General features: G+C 52.0%; 1 protein-coding gene across 2 annotated transcripts in view; it reads right to left on the reverse strand.

The window, feature by feature from the left end:
* Positions 1-13,144: 13,144 nt before the first annotated feature.
* Positions 13,145-15,670, reverse strand: part of GABBR1 (gamma-aminobutyric acid type B receptor subunit 1) — a 196,954-nt gene continuing 194,428 nt past the window's right edge. For both annotated transcript variants that reach the window (XM_042452359.1, XM_042452358.1), the window contains 2 exons: positions 14,709-14,802; positions 13,145-13,332 (listed from right to left, as the gene is read on the reverse strand). In XM_042452359.1, the coding sequence (XP_042308293.1) occupies positions 13,160-13,332; positions 14,709-14,802 (267 nt within the window). In that variant the 3' untranslated portion in view covers positions 13,145-13,159. The remainder of the gene's footprint in view (positions 13,333-14,708; positions 14,803-15,670) is intronic.

Genomic DNA, 15,670 nt, shown 5'->3' on the forward strand with positions numbered 1-15,670 from the left:
GCCACCCACCCTCCCCCTCAGTGGTGCTTGTGAAGTCCGTCACTGTAAGCGATGGACGCGGCTACCGTCACAGTTGTTGCGGCCTAACTTGTCGGCCTGTTCGGCCACAAGGCAGCGGACTAGAGGCAGACTGGGCTGGTGAGGTTGGGGCCGGTAGGGCTGACCAGGGCTGAGTTGTGAAGTGGTTGTCAGCTGCACAGTTGGAGGACCGCCGGGACGCAGTTGCTGTCGGTCTTTGAGTTGTTGCTGGAGCTCAGAAACACGCTCTTCCTTCTGTTGGAGACAAGACAAAATAATGGATGGTGTGAAACTGACAGCAGAGGCTGAAGTTTCTGGATGTGGCTGCTTGTGTAGGCCAAATATGGAGAAAGCAGCACTGGAACGAAAGAAAAACAGTATTTTTAAATTGGAACTTGGACATAGTGTGTTTGGCTGGAATATCAGTATGCAAAGATTTGTAGCATCTTTGGACTAATATGTGAAAAAAGTTGTAACATAAGCTTTTGTAGACTTGTCTACTTCTCAGATGCATGGAGAGTATTTTTGATTACACTCTCAGACCTCCCAAGACATAGGGCAGGGGTAGGCAATTTTTGAGGGCGGGGGGGTTGCTGTCCTCAGACAGCTGAAGGGCGAAGGGGGTGGAGCTTCCACCCTCGGGGCGGGGCCGCATGCCAGGGGCGGAGCTTCCACCCTCTGGGGCCAGGCCTCCTCCTTTGCCGGCCCCTGACGGGGCCCCAGTCCCCATCAAGGTCAGGAAAGAGCCGGTGGGGGCTGCCAGCGCTGGATGCCTCCTTCTCTGCTGGCCCCTGAGGGGCCCAGGCCCCATCGAGGCCGGCAAAAAAGCCATCGGGGGCCACCAGGCTGGAGGCCTCCTCTTTGCCGGCCTGACGGGCCCCAGGCCCTATCAGAGGCTGGCAAAAAAGTCCAAAAAAGTCCCTCTGTTGGAGGGCCCCGCGTGGCAACTGGCCTTAGAGGCCCGCTGCCTCTGCGAGCCCTTTTGCAGGGCCCCAGCACGGCAACGGGCCTCCTAGAGGCCTGCTGCTGCCGCGGAGCCCTTTTGCAGGGCCTGGCGGCCGCAACGGGCTTTCTAGGGCCCGCGCCGCTGCCGGGCCCTGTTGGGGGCTCCAGGGGCTGCAATGGGCCTCCTAGAGGCCCAACGCCATTTTGTTCCTCAAAATGGCGGTGAAGTCTCGCATGACCTTTTCCGTCACGCGAGACTTCGCTGCCATTTGAGGGGCAAAATTGCATACCAGAGCGGCGGCATCGCGCAGCCGGAGTGCGCATCGGGGCCGGGGTTGCCGACCCCTGACATAGGGAATGAATCAGTAGTTAGTTCACTGCTTGTTAATTTAACTTAATCCCCGCCACCCTAATTTACCATTGAACAGCTGCAGTGTGTGATGGGGGTCTTTCTCTGTTGATGGGTGCAGCGACTGGCATTTCCAGCCTCATCTGCAACGCGATCACTGGTGCAACAGTCAGAAGCAGAAATCCTTTCACAATCTCTCTATTATTATGGAGATAGCTCCTGGGAGGTGGTGGAACATCAGTCTGCTGTACTCCACTAACAGGAGAAGAACCCTTGCTTGTAACACACTGCTGCCTGTAAATGAGGGCTGTAGGACTTTTACAATCTCTACATATTCTACACTACTGACTATTGTAGGGCTTATGATATGATCATTATGAATGCGTAACTCTAGGTCGTAATGCAAACTTTAAGAGATGATGTGCCCAAATGCAATGGCATTCTGCACCAGGTGTCACCCCCGTGCTGGGAGGAGGGGACTTCTGTGGGGGGGAACCCAGGCATTCTCTCAGCCTCAAACTAGCAAACCCTCTCTGATGAAACTTGCCAAGAAAACTCTATGATGGTTTCACCTTAAGGTCCATAAGTCAGAATTACTTGAAGACACCACACACACAAGTTTCGCTCCCTCAGCCTCAGGAATGGCGTGGAAATCCTCTTCTGATGAAGCTTGCCTCATGATAATTTTTACTGCTCTGGGGCCGATTATTTGGAAATGCGATTGGAGGCACACAACAACAACAACAACCCTAATATAATACACAAGGCCTGCAGCACAATAATAAGAACAAAGAGAGCAGCAGTCAGTTTGAGCATGCGACTCTGGGGACCAGGGCTTAAATCCCAGTTCAGCCATGAACCATTGAGGACTTTGGCAAGTCACATTCTCTCCAATTAGGGGCACATGGAAACCTCCTCTGAGAATGTTGCCAAGAAACTCCATGGATGGCCTCATTACACCTCACTAATTACAATTCTCAGATTCCATCGCATAGCAAGGTGCGAGGCTTCAGGGCTGGAGGGGCGAGGGCATCTGGCCAGAAGGTGGGACGTGATTCTGGCCAGAGGGGCATGGCCCACCCCTCCTTGTTATGGCTCAGTTTTCCACGGGAGGCCTGGTGGCATCCGGAGCGGTCCAGCTACGTCCGCAGTGGCCCTCACGGGCTTTGTGTCCCGGGGGTGCTGCCGCAAGTTCACCACCATGGCCTGGTTTCTCTAACTGCTTGAGTTCCAGCCGTTGGCTGGTTCTACTCCTGCTCACATCCTTGAATGCAGGTTATGTTGCTTGTTTGTGAAATGTGCAACTGGATGTGCTATGAGGCCAAATCCTATTGTTAATGTGACTAAAGAGACCCTTGTATCAATAGATCGTGGTCTCCACAACATGTGCGTTTGAGAGATTTTGGCCTTCGCTCCCAGAGCCTCAACCTGTTGGCCAATAGTCTGGGATTCGGGATCTGGGTCCAGAATCCCTTAAAGAGCACTGTTTGGGGTCCACTGAATTAATTTACTTCCATGTTGGTCACTGTTCCATTTACTTCCATGTTGAGTCAAGGATTGCTATTGTGGTCTACACTAGTTAGAACGCACCCATTGGATCCCCAGCTTGAATGTGTATTCAGAGGTCTACTTCCAGTTTCAGCAGGAGCAGTTGGATATGCATCAGCCAAAATACATATCTGCATGTGAACAGCACGAACGGGCCACTTGCTTCCGCAACCTTGAGCTGAGTAGACAGTGTGTGTTGGAAAAAAGATACCAACAGGATTTTGTCCTATTTCCTACCTTACTGAATAATATATGCAAACTAAAGAAAGGCACGAGTACCTATACCGCGGTCATTGTTTTCACCACAACCCTGATAAGTCATTCCATCTCCCCACCAGCACCCAGCTCACTCTGCAATGTTTTCTCAAGTTCCCGGTTCTCTTCTCCAGCATCCGTGTTTCTCTTCCTCCTTGTTGTTAGTGGGGAGGCTCGTCATAGTGTCTTGCTGCTCAGGACTGCCACTCTCCCCGGGTGATGAGACGCCGCATCTGAAATAAACAGACCCTCTCCCATCAGTGTCCACACATCTTTCGCACACCATAATGTAAGGGAACCACTGGAAGGCCTGAGGGCTCCTTCCCCATTTACGTTTCTCCTGTAGAAGGGGTGATGTTAGGGGAGGGCGCCAGCCTTGATGTGACTGGGGACATACCCAATTATAGCTCTATGGTACAATTAAAACGCCAGGTTCCCTTCTGTGGAATCCAATGATTTGCAATTTGGGAAGGTACCTAGCATTATATGATTCTATGATTTTTAGTCCACGGACCTTACCTACCGCACTTAACTACAAAATCCAGATCCACAGGATGCAGCCATGAGGGAAGTGGAATTAGTCCAGTGGTGCCTCGGGTTACGAACTTAAGTTGTTCCGCCATTCCTTTCGCCCCGAAACAACTTCTTCTACCCGACCCACTAATAGCGGCCTTTCCATTAGCCCTGGAACAGCCTTAAGTTTGAATTTCGCGCCGACATGAATTTCGTTACCCCGAACAATATTTGTAACCGAACCGTTTTTGCCAATCCCACTTTTTCGTATCCCGGACAATTTCGTACGGATCATTCGTCTCCGCGCACCTGTCCTTCTACGCTGTTCGGTAACTGGAAGCTTGGCTTGCATGTGCCCCGTGTTCTCCCCTGCTGCCTCTAGTTGGCCAATGGGGGGTTCCATTATGTGGGCTTTCCTCGTGCACGCGCCCACGTCACCTCTTCCAACCCAGCCTGCCCGCTGGCGGGACACTCCCCCCCCTCTGGCATCGTGGCACGCCGATGTGCGCTACTTTCATCTTCCCTATGTGGACGCTGGGAAAGGCTGCAGCCCGGCCTCCACGTGGTGCCCTAACCTGGTCTTTTCCTTCCACTCCAGCACGTGTCACGGAGGGGTAAGCAACTGCTTGCCACTCTGGGCTGCGCACCCTCGTTTTGCCTCCTTTCCCTTTGCGTTGGGCTAAGGGCGGTTGCCGTGCCCCCCTTCCTGGGCCCTTGGGCTCCCCTCCCCTTCCGGCCCCTCTGCCCGCTCGCCCGCCTCCCCTTTTGCTCGCTGGCTCGGCCTCCTCCCTCCCTTCTTGCCCGGTCCTGTTTGGCGGCCCCGTCGGTCGGTTCATTCTCGCTCCCTTCCGTGGGGGCGGAGGGGCCGCTGCCCCCCCTGGCCCCCCCTCGAGGGTCCGGGCCTCCTTGGGACCCCACGCCCCCCGCGTGATGTCCGCCGCACGCCCGGCGCGCGTGCGTGGGGGGCCCCCCCCGCCCAACGGCTGCCTTCTGTTGGTCTGCTGGAGTCCTCTGGTGCCTGGGCGGGCTGGGCCCCCGCCCTGCGCGCCGGGCCGCGCCCACTCTTATTCTAGGAGTTTGCCTCCACCCGGCTTAGTCCTGTTCTTTTTGGCCCCCCTCTGTTCCTTCGTTTTCTCCCGGCTGACCAGATGTCCACTCCCGTCTCCCCCCTGTTTTTCTTTTCGTTGTTCCTTTCTTCTCCTTCCGTTCCGGCCGTCTTGCGCCTTTCAGTTCGTTTTCCTCTGTCCCTCCTTTCCCTTGTCTTCTCTCTCTCTCTTCACCGTTTCACCCTTCTTTTCTTCTCTTGGTCGCCCTCCCCGCTCCTTCCCTGTTTAATCCCTTCCCTTCCTGGCTTTTCCCCCCCTTTCCGTTTCCTGTTGCATCGGATGGTCTTCTCTCTTTTCCCGTTTGGCTCTTTTTTCCCTCTGTTCTCCGCTCTTCCCTCCCCCTCCGCCCGCTCCCTTTTCTCTCCTCCTTCTTTCTTCCCGGGTTCCCCCTTTTCCCCCTTTCTTGCCCTTTCCCTTCCTCCTTGTTGCCTTCTCCCCCTCTCCCGTCTCCGCTTGGTCCCCCTTGGTCTGCGTTGGCCTTTGGCCCCCCTTCCCTCTGCCCCTGTCCCCTCTTCCTTTGCCCCCCTTTTTTCCCGGGTCTTCCCCCCCTCTTCCTCGCCTCTTTTCGGGCTTTCTTCCTCCCTTTTCCCCTGTCTCTCTCGTTTTTGGCCTGCCTTCGTCCCGCCTCTTCGTTTTTTCCCCTTTCCCCCCCCGTGGTCGTCTGTCCTGTTTCTTCCCCCCTTTCCCGCCCCCGCTTTCCTTTTTGTCGCTTTTGGTCCCCCCGTCCGGGTGCGGTGTCTCTCTCTTGCCCTTTTGCTCCCTGTTCTCTCTCCCGCGCCCTTTGGTGTCCTTCCTTCCTTTATTCCCCCTTCCCGCCCCCCCTTGTTCTACCTGCCTCTTTGTCCCCGGGTTTCTTTCGCCCTCTCTCTGCTTTTTTTCTCTTTGTGCCCCTCCTCTCTTCCGCCCTCGTTTCCTCGCGGGCGCTCTCCCTGTCCCCCTTCTCTTTCCTTCTTTTTTCCCTTTCTTTGCTTTCTCCTCTTCCTTGGGGTTTTTGCTCCTCCTCGCCCTCTTCTCCGTGTTCTCTCCCGCCCCTCGTCCTTCTGGCCTTCCCCTCTCCCTCGCATTCTTTTCTTCGTTTCCCTTCCCTCTTCCCGTTCCCCCTGCCCCCGGCCTCCTCTTCGTGTCGGGTCCCTCGGCCCCGCCCTCGCTTCCCCCCGGCTTTGGTTGGTCCTTGGCCCTCCCTCCCTCTGGGCTGTCTTCCCCCCCTCCGCGGGTCTTGGCCGCTGTTGTGTCGGTGTGGGGTCCCGGGCCCGCCGTCCCTTTCCGTTTTTCCCCTCTCGTGCTGCCCCCTTTCTCGTTGTCCTTCTGCTCCCCCCCCGTTGCCCCCCCCCTTGCCCCTTGGTTTGTTCCTTCTGTTCTCGGCTTCCGCTTCCGGCCCCGCCCCCCTGGTCTTCGCCGGCCCTCTCTCTGTCTCTGCCTGTCTTTGGCCCTCCTGCCCGCCCCGTTCTGCTTCCCCGGTGTTGTCGTCCTGTCTTCGGCGTCCTGCCCGCCGGGCCTCTGCGGCCCTGCCCCCGTGCCCCGCTGCCCCTTGCTTTTCCCTGGGTCGTGCGTGGCCCCGCCCTGTCTGCTGCCCCCTGGCTGGCCTGCTGCGCCCGTTCGTCTGTCCCCCTTCGTCTGTCCCGGCGGCTTGTGGGCCCTGTTCTGTTCCTCGCGGCCCCCTGTCTCTCCCGCCTCTGTCGGCCCCCTTTTTTTGTGGGTCTCGCGCGTCTCTGTGTGGTTCTTGCGGCGCTTCGTCGTGCTTGTTTTTGGCTCGTTGCTCTCGTCGCCTCCCGTCGTCTTTTCTCTCCGCCGCCTCTGTGTTGGCTGTGTTTGCGCGCTGCCCCGCCCCGCCCCGCCCCGCGCCGCTTGGCGCTCTTCCGGGGCCTCCCCGGGCCCTTTCGCGCTCTGGGTCCCCTGGTTGTTTTCGTGCCGGTGGTGCGCGTGCCCGCGCCGCGCGTGTGCCTCCCACTCACACACCTATAAACACAAACAACAAAAACACCAAAACTCCTCCCAAACCAACCAACACGACAAACATAAATGAGAGCACAAAAAACCAACCCACGGCGCCAACCACCACAACACAACACCCCCCCCCCTCCCTCCCCCTGCCTTTGTTGTTCTCTGCTTCCCTCCTTTTGGCTCTGGCCCCCTCCGGTGCCCCTGCCTGGGGTTTTCTTGGCCTCCCCTCTTCTTTGCCTTTCCGCGCGTTCTGCCTTCTCGCCCCTTTGGTTCTCCCCTTGTCCCTTCCGTCGCCTGCCCCTGCGCCCCCGCCCGCCCCCCCTGGCCTCCCTTGCCCCCCCCGCCCCCCTCCTCCCTTCTTCTTTCACGGCCCCCCCTCCCTCTTCCCCCGGACCCCGGGCCCCTCACCCCCCCCCTCTCGCCCTACCTACCCTGCTCACCAAGGCCCCTCTGCGGCTTGTTATTCATCTCCCGCCCCCCTTCCACTTCAACTCCTCCCGCTCCCCATGTCCCCCGCGGTCTTGCCCGCCTCCCCCCTCCCCCCTTCCCCCTCCTGTCCGTCTCCTCACCCTCCTATTTGTCCTCCCCCCCCTCCACCCACTACCCGCTACACCATCACCAACTCTCCCCTTCCATCCTTCATCCCTCACTCCTGCCCCCACCCATGTACCCCCCACACCCCGTGGCCAGCCCGTTCCCATCAACCTTCACCCTCCATCTCCCCCTCCTATCCGGCGCCCACAGGACTGGGCCTCGGCCTGGGGGCCCGTTGGCCCCCGCCCTCGGTCCGCCTTAGCGGTTTTTCCTCCCGCTCCCCGGGCCGGGGCACACCCAACAATACCGCACCGCCAGCCGCTCGTCCGGAGCCCAGCACACCACCCGTATCACAACACGAACTGAAGAGCAGGCGCGCCCGTCAGCGCCCGCCTCTGCGCAGACACATCATATCCACATTGAGGAACCTCTCAAAGTTGTTCTCTACCTGACTTCGAAGTGCGGGGCAGATTATATGGGGAGAGGCAACGGTCCTCCAAGTACTCTGGCTCCAAGCCATTTAAGGGCTTTATAGGTAAAAAACCAATACCATTGTTATGCGCCCGAACAAATTTGGACACCCATGCAATCTTTCATTCGTGTTTGTGGCTGCCCTGGAGCTACCAGTGACCGACCACGCTCGCCATATTCTGAACCAACTGTAGCTTCCTGAGTTTGGTTACAAGGGTTGCCCCATGTGAGCGCATTCAGAAATCGAGTCGCGAAGTTACCGTGCCCTGTACCACTGTTTCAAGGTCCCCCGGCCCAGGTAGGGTCGCACTGGCGTATGCGACCGCTGATAACGGCACTCTGACTGTCGCATCCACCTGGGGAGTAGTCGTGAAACGACGGTCGAAGCATCCCAGACTGCAACTGTTGTCCTTCCAGGAAGCTGACCCGTTCAGGATGGAACAAATTTCCTTCTGGGACTGGGGGGCCTTCACAAGTACTCGTTTTCTCTGGATATCAGGCTGGTCTTTTTTCCCCCATCCAGCCCATTACGACTCCAGAAGGCATTGAGCGGAGAGATGCCCTCCCTAGTCACTGCATCAGTCGGAGACACAGAGAAGACTATTTGGGTGTCATCGCGTACTGTACTGCGCCCCGTTCTCCGGTATGATCTTCCCAGCGCTTCATGTTAATTGAATACGTAGGGACAAAATCGGGTCCCTGAGGGACCCCGATGTAAGGGCCTCTTATCGGAGCGACAGTCCCCCAGCCACTCCACCATCTGGAATCTACCTGGAGGTAGGAACGGACCACTGCAACGCAGGCGCCCCGTGCCAACTCCCCCAGGCGATCCAGAAGGATACCATGGCGATGGTATATGAAGGCCGCAGAGATGTCCAAGAGCACTAACAGGGACACGCTACTCCTGTCCATGCCCAGACGGAGTCATCGACTAAGGCACCATGCACGTCTCAACCCCATAGCCCACCCGGAAGCCGGTTTGAAATGGGTCCAGATAATCCATATCCTTCAAGACCCCCTGCAGCTGGGAGGAAACGCTCTCTCGATCACCTTCCCTAGAAATGGCAGCAGTGAAACAGGCCGATAATTATTTCGAATTAGGGGGTCAAGGGAGGGCTTTTTTTATGAGGTTTTACTATGGCAGTTTTTAGACTAGATGGAAATCGGCCCTCCTGAGAGATGAATTAAACAATTGGCGCAACATCTCTGTTACCGCCGTTCCCCCTTGAACTGCCAGCCCTGAAGGACGGGATCAGGAGCAGCCGTTGTCTTCTAACGTGCTGAGGATTGTCCAACTCTCGGTACTTACAGATCAAAGTGATCAGTCCACTGAGTCCACAAAGTCTGGACCCTCTACTCTCATTTGGACTAATTACAGCGTCGAGATCAGCCCTTAGCCGAGAAATTTTATTCCGCGAAGGTTGTTAAATTCGTACAGCAGGCTTTGATGCTCCAATATTGGGTTCAGGGGGGGAGCCAATTGAGTGGCTCTCTCAAACCCTGAACAGCTTTGCGACGGACTCCACGGACACAATACGTGCAGCGAAGAACGAATTCTTAGCTGGCATCTATGCCACTCCGTAGGCCTGCAAATGAGACTTAGGAGTGTCTGTCGGCTAAGTCCTGATGTGTCCGCCATTTGCGCTCTAGTCGTTGTGCAGCCCACTTCCTTGCCCTGAGATCTTCCGTTACCAGGGCTTCTATTGGAAGCAGGCCGGAAAGGACACTTGGGAGCATGCTGTGTATGCCCTGGAGAGATCAGTATCCCAGGTTGTGCAGGCATCACAGTGTCGCCGTCAGTTCCAACCAAATAGCCCTCTAGGGCTTCCTGGAACCTATTGGGTTCCATCAGCTCGAGGGTGGACCATCCTAATAGGTCCGCCCACCCCGGGGGGATCTGGTGGTAGCCTTGTACTAGCCTCGACCAAGAATGATCCGTCCATGACAGGGCAGGATTGGTTACCTCTGCCCACGGATCCATGTCGTAAAGAAGATAACATCAAGTGTTATTACCAGCCATGCGTGGGCTGAGACCAATTGGGACAGGCCCATGGCCGTCATGGTAGTCATGAACTCCCGAGCCGCACCAGTTGGAGCAGACTGCGTCTAAGGGGACTCTATTAGGTGAATGGAAAGAATGGAAAGTGAATGGAAACCTGAATACGCTATGTGGTCCTGATTTATGCACGTGTGTATGTGCCTTCAAGCGCCTCTCATTATATGGTGACTTCTGAATGTCATAGGGAGTTTATCAAAGGGAGGAATTTCTCTTAAATTCAAATGAAAAGAAAGCAGGGCCTTCACTTAAAATTGCTGTTTTGCCAATTAGGTGAAAACGCATTGCATTCGAAACTGGCGTCCCCATTGCCTGAAAATAGCCTGCTATTGCCCGAATTTGCATGTAGCAGTTCTATCAGCAATAATGTGAAACCACATGATGCGTTCGGATGACTTCCCATTGCCCAAATTGTTGTTGGTAGTCTATCACGCAATAACGTTAACCCCATGATTTCGTTCAGATTGCCATCGGATTATACTTCCAATTCCCCTTGTCTGAAACTCCATTGTTTTCTTAGGCAGGATAGTCAGAGGTTGTTTTGCCAATTCCTTCTTCTGCATACAGCTTACACTACCGCACCTGGTATTCATTGGCATTATCCATCCAGTATTTGAGGGACTTTAGGAGGGGCTCAAGTGCCCCATTCCAGATCCATATCTTGTGCCACACAGACTCTTGACTGATTTGACCAGATGTTCATGAGAAATAGGTCCTGCTTAAACTGGTGGAGCCTCCATTCATAAAGCAGAAGCAGAACTTGTGAAATACAGTGCTTACCATGGAGAATGAGCATTCAGCTGGTGAGGTGAAATGCCCAAAGTCTGGGGCATGTCACCTGGGGCAGGGAAGGGGAATCGGGTTTGACACACTGATGCAAAGACCTTGGAAGAAATGAGTCACAAGTAAGCTTGTCACTTGGAACAGGTTGCTTTTTTAATGTGTGTAACAAGGGCACGACCAAGGCACATTTCAAAAATAAAGTGGGGTAAAGAGCTACTTAAAATGTTACTGTTAAAGTAACATTTCCAGCTACCTTTTAAAATTACTCTTTAAGTGCATTTTATCAGAAAGGATTTGACAAGATTTTCTCAGTTTTACCATTCACTTATCTATCCTGCATGTTGTTTTAAAAAAGCACAAAGGCAAAAGAAGTAGTTACACAATGAGTGATGAGTTAACAGTGGAAAAATTACTTTTCAAGACTTTCAAATATTTTTCAAGATTAGAAATAATGACAGTGATACAATTTTAAAAGCAACTTTCCTCCGCTGAGGAGCCCATAGCTCTCCTATATCTATGCTTGTTGAGATGCAATTGGTCCACTGGTTGAACCAGGGAAATTGAAATGAAGTTGTCTGATAATTCACAAATTGGGCAAAACTTTGTCCCAGTCCCGGAATTTCTGGTGGTCAAGAGGACTTGGAAGTTCAGGTCAGGTTTAGTTCTCCTTCTGTTGTCTCCCACAAGGGTTTATTGGCGGGAAAAAGACCGATTTGGGGTGGCCTGCAGACCCTTTAGTGCCACGTATTTGGGGCCAGGGCAGCCACAGCGGCAGCCAGAAGCCCCAATCACATGTTACAGGCCAGAGAGCAGCATGTAAAATGCTGTCCTTTGGTGGGCTCATGTCCAGGACAACGGGAGGTGAGGAGAGAAAGGGGCCACTTGGCCCCTTTCGGCTTTGTTCCTGCAGCCGTTTGCTGCGCGGGAATGAGGGTCCCAAGAAGGAGCCTCGTTTTTGAAGCTCCTTCCAGCCACTGAAGGGGCAACAAGTGCCCTGCAGCAGAGCGCGAGATGCCCGCACGCAATGTTTGGCGGTTGGCTTGGCGGCCATGATGGAAGTGGTGGTGGTCATGTACACAGGGCACCGCCATTATCATGCCGAAGGTATGGCTAGGTGTTGCGGGGCGTCTGTAAAGGACACCCGAGGCAAACCAGCATGTATCCAGGCAGTGCAAAGCGCGGTCTGTAAAGCACCCCTGATAATTACTCAGCCCATTAATGGATTTTGACAGAGCATCCTACAATGTCATTGGGTTGTGTACATATGAGGAGGAGAAATTAGATGAAATTGGCAATCCTCCCAAATAAGAACTCAGGCCCTCCATGAGGGAATCTCCAATTTCAGTCCCCAAAATTTTGACACCTGCAATAATTTAGAAGTTCGTTGCGCCGCCGCTTTCGTTAACCCCGGGATACTCGTAAGCCGAATAGACATAGCCGCTAATGGGGAAAAAAGCTCGGCGCGACCGCGGCTCCATCTTCAAACCGCGCGGGTTTTTTCGTCACCCGAAAAAACTCTTTTGTAAGGCCGAAACCAATCACTCCCTATGGGCTTTTTTTGTTTATCCCGAAATTTCGTACCTGGTTATTTCGTAACCGGGGACAGTGTTTACATTTATCATTTCCAAAGAAAAGGGGCAGGGAAGTTACTAAGGGAATGCAAACACAGCCAATATAAGAGTTTCAAGAGTGGATGGTTTTCAGGATCTCACTTTCTGAAGTGCTAAAAATATGGGGGCAGAAGGAAAATTTCTTGGGGGGGGGGGGCAGAATTGGAGGAGGAATGCTAAAGTGGTGTACGAGTATTGGACTACGACTCTGGAGATCAGGATTTGACTCCTTGCTCAAGCACAAAAACCCACTGGGTGATCTTGGGCAAGTCACACTCTCTCATTCTCACAGGATGACAAAGGCAAACCCCCTCTGAAGAAACTTGCCAAGAAACCCTAAGATAGGTTCTCTTAAGGTAATCATATGTAAAAACAAAACAACAACAATAACAAAACAAAACAAAACAAAAAACCTTGGACAACAACAATAACAACCTCATTTTGCCACTCTTCATAGCTACACCACTGCAACTGCATCCCCCAAATGTATTATTCCCTTTGTTCTCCCTGTTGTGTCTTACAAGTTTCTTTTCACTTCACATTTTTAAATAAACTAAGGTGCGGTACACACCGGCCTTTTGCGCTGTGCTTGTGCCGATTTTAGGGTTAGGGACCGTGCGGCAACTGCATGATCCCTCAGCCTAATATGCCGTGGCAGCATTACAATGGCGGTGCCCTGCCATTGGTGCACTCGTTATGTCTGCCCTGCGCTGGAAAAAGAACCCGCTTTTCCCGGGTTCTTTTTCCTCCAGAGGAAAGCTGTGCGGTTTGGCGGCTGCAGCTTCCATCCATAAGAAAGTAGGCTGCTGGCAGGCCGCCCTTTTCGGTCGGTCTGTCTCAGGCCTAACAGATGGAGTTACTGCACAATCAGTCAGCAGCATAAAGAGCCAAACCTTGGAACCTAACTTTCCCCCCACAATGTCTGTGGAATTCTGGGACCAGTAGTTCAAATAAGTAACATTTTGAAGGGCTGCATGTCCTCCCTCTTTTTGTGATGGAGGGCTAGCTTCTCTCACAATGCATGTAACAGTCAAGGCAATGCTTGGTCTGAACCTTTTAGAGATAAGCCACTCACAGCCACGTTGTAGATTGCCATGCCCACGGCTCGGTGGTCATTGATCTTCTCTGTTGAGACACCCTTCGTCTCATAGGCAAGGAAGATGCCCAGAAGCAGCAGAAGTCCCTTGAAGCCATAGAAGATACCTGTGGTCAGGGAAAGATGGAGCTGTAAATGAGGGTGAAGGGGAAAACTAAGGAGGAAGAATAGATGAGGTCCAAGAAGAACAGTGAACAGAGTCTGCACATGGTTTATTTATTTATTTGGCTATCTCACCTATCTAAAAACATTCTGAGGCCCTTGCTCTAAGGAAAATCACAATATACAATATTAAAACCCACAATGACTTTAAGCAATGTTTATTAAACAGCACAGTTTATTAAAGAGTGTGCTGGATACTTTAAAGAAAGGATGCAGAGAACATTTGCTCCATGTATCAGGACAGGTATGCGTAAGAGAGGCAACTGACCTGCTTCATCCCCAAGGATTGAAAGCACAATTACAGCAAAGCTTTTAAGTTCTGTAGCACTTCCTTTCAAATTCTATCTGGCAGCTTTTTGAGAGGGTAAAAGATGCATGGTTAAGAAAAAAAATATGAAGGTAACTGGGCATAAGCCATGTTCTGTGTAGGACACCAGGTTAGAAGAAAGATCCTGGCCTTGAAGGGAGAGAAGGAGAGGCAGGCACAGCTCTACCATGCCTAGCCCCAAAGGAAGTTGAAAGGCCTCCTTCCATCTTAACTGCTATCACCTTGGACTTGGAGGGAGAAAAGAAAAGGCATTATCTGCTGGACTTGACCCCCTTCCCCATTGCCATCCCCTTCTCCTTTTGTGTCATGTCTTTTTAGATTGTAAGGCTGAGGGAAGGGAACTGTCGAATTAACTATCTAGAAGCCATCTGAGAGCCTTTGTGGCTAAAATGTGGGGCATAAATATTCTAGATAGATAGACAGACAGACAGACGGGGCACAATTTGCATAATTGCACTTACAATTAAACAGGGTGAAGCTACTGCTTCTGAGAGCAGTTCATGGGAACCGAGGGAGAGAAACTTAGTTTAAAAAGTTATTACTGTATTTTTATTGCCAATGTTCAGGAGAGATACTTGTGTCCAAATACTGCCTCTGGGCACTATCCACTTTGACTTTGAAGGAAGAACCATGAGGTGCCTGATCCACCTTATGCAGCAAAATGTCTTATGCTGACCCTGATTGTAGTAGGATACAGATACAGGACTATTTATCTATTAAGTTTACATTTTAGGAGCCAAAAAGCACCTGACACTAACAGATACTGTATGTGACTATTCCAGGTACAAGAAAGGACATATAAACACCAGGGGAAGGAAGACTTGGGCAACACTAAGCCAGAGCTGGGAAAAGGCAGACTGCAGCTCCTGGAGATCCTCAGCCAGCATGGCCACTGACTATGAGGGCTAGAGGATTCTGGGAGTTGTAGTCCAGAAATATCATATTTTCACACTGAGAATCAGACTTTGCTGGGTTTTCTGGAGAGGCTCTCACCTAGCCAAGTGTTCATCTTTTCAGAACTGCAGTGTTCCAATTTGGGTAAAATCTGCACATCAATGTCACTTTTGGGGTCTTCTTTGGTGAATTCCTGCAGGGGACACAGGAAGAAGGTACCAGAATGATAACAGGCTAGTGATTACTAAGAAAGATTTAAAAAGTAGCACAGTCAACAAATAGAACATGAGGCCACCGTGCGTCATCATAGAACTAACCATTTCTTAAGGTTACAATATAAGGGCCAAAGTACACCTGATGGCAACAGACATGTGCCTGTCCCAACCCCTTTAAATCAATGGGTGGAGATGTGATTTAAAGTTGAAAAAAAACACAACCACATGCAGACAGGTGTTATCAGTACCAAACCCTTCGTGTTTTGTGCACTCCTCTGTCCCTTGCTGCCATACCTCCCCACTAGTTACCTTTCATCCAGCCAGTATCAAGAACCCATCTGAAAGGAAACAACTCTGCAACCATGTTGAGTAAAATGGCAAGAGATTTTTGCATGATCCACTCACTCAGACACCCTATTTATGCCTTTTTTGCTTTGCTTCCAAAATCAGACAGGATCTGGTGGCTTTAGGGTAACTATTTACTTGTACTTAATTCCTTCCCCCAATAACTAGAGTATAATTGCAATATATTATGGCTGTAGCTTAACAAGGGAGAACTTTATTCCTTTGCATTACAACTGTAACTTTTAATTACTTTTACAGTTACAGGGGTGTGGCCTCACTAAATGGTGAAGGAGAAATACCATATCATTCAAATGCTGGCCCATCCTATGCCTTATGCTGGTGCATTATTCTTGAGAAGGGAAAGAATAATTATAGCTACAATGGTGGCTAACTATTGGGGAGACCCTTGGAATTAAGATAATAACTAATTACTTTTTAAAAAAGTAATATTCCAAACTCTGTATAAATATATTCTTTAAAAATAGAATATTAGAAGGATTA

This window comes from Sceloporus undulatus, chromosome 2 (genome assembly GCF_019175285.1).
Source record: "Sceloporus undulatus isolate JIND9_A2432 ecotype Alabama chromosome 2, SceUnd_v1.1, whole genome shotgun sequence".
Taxonomy (NCBI): Eukaryota; Metazoa; Chordata; class Lepidosauria; order Squamata; family Phrynosomatidae; genus Sceloporus; species Sceloporus undulatus.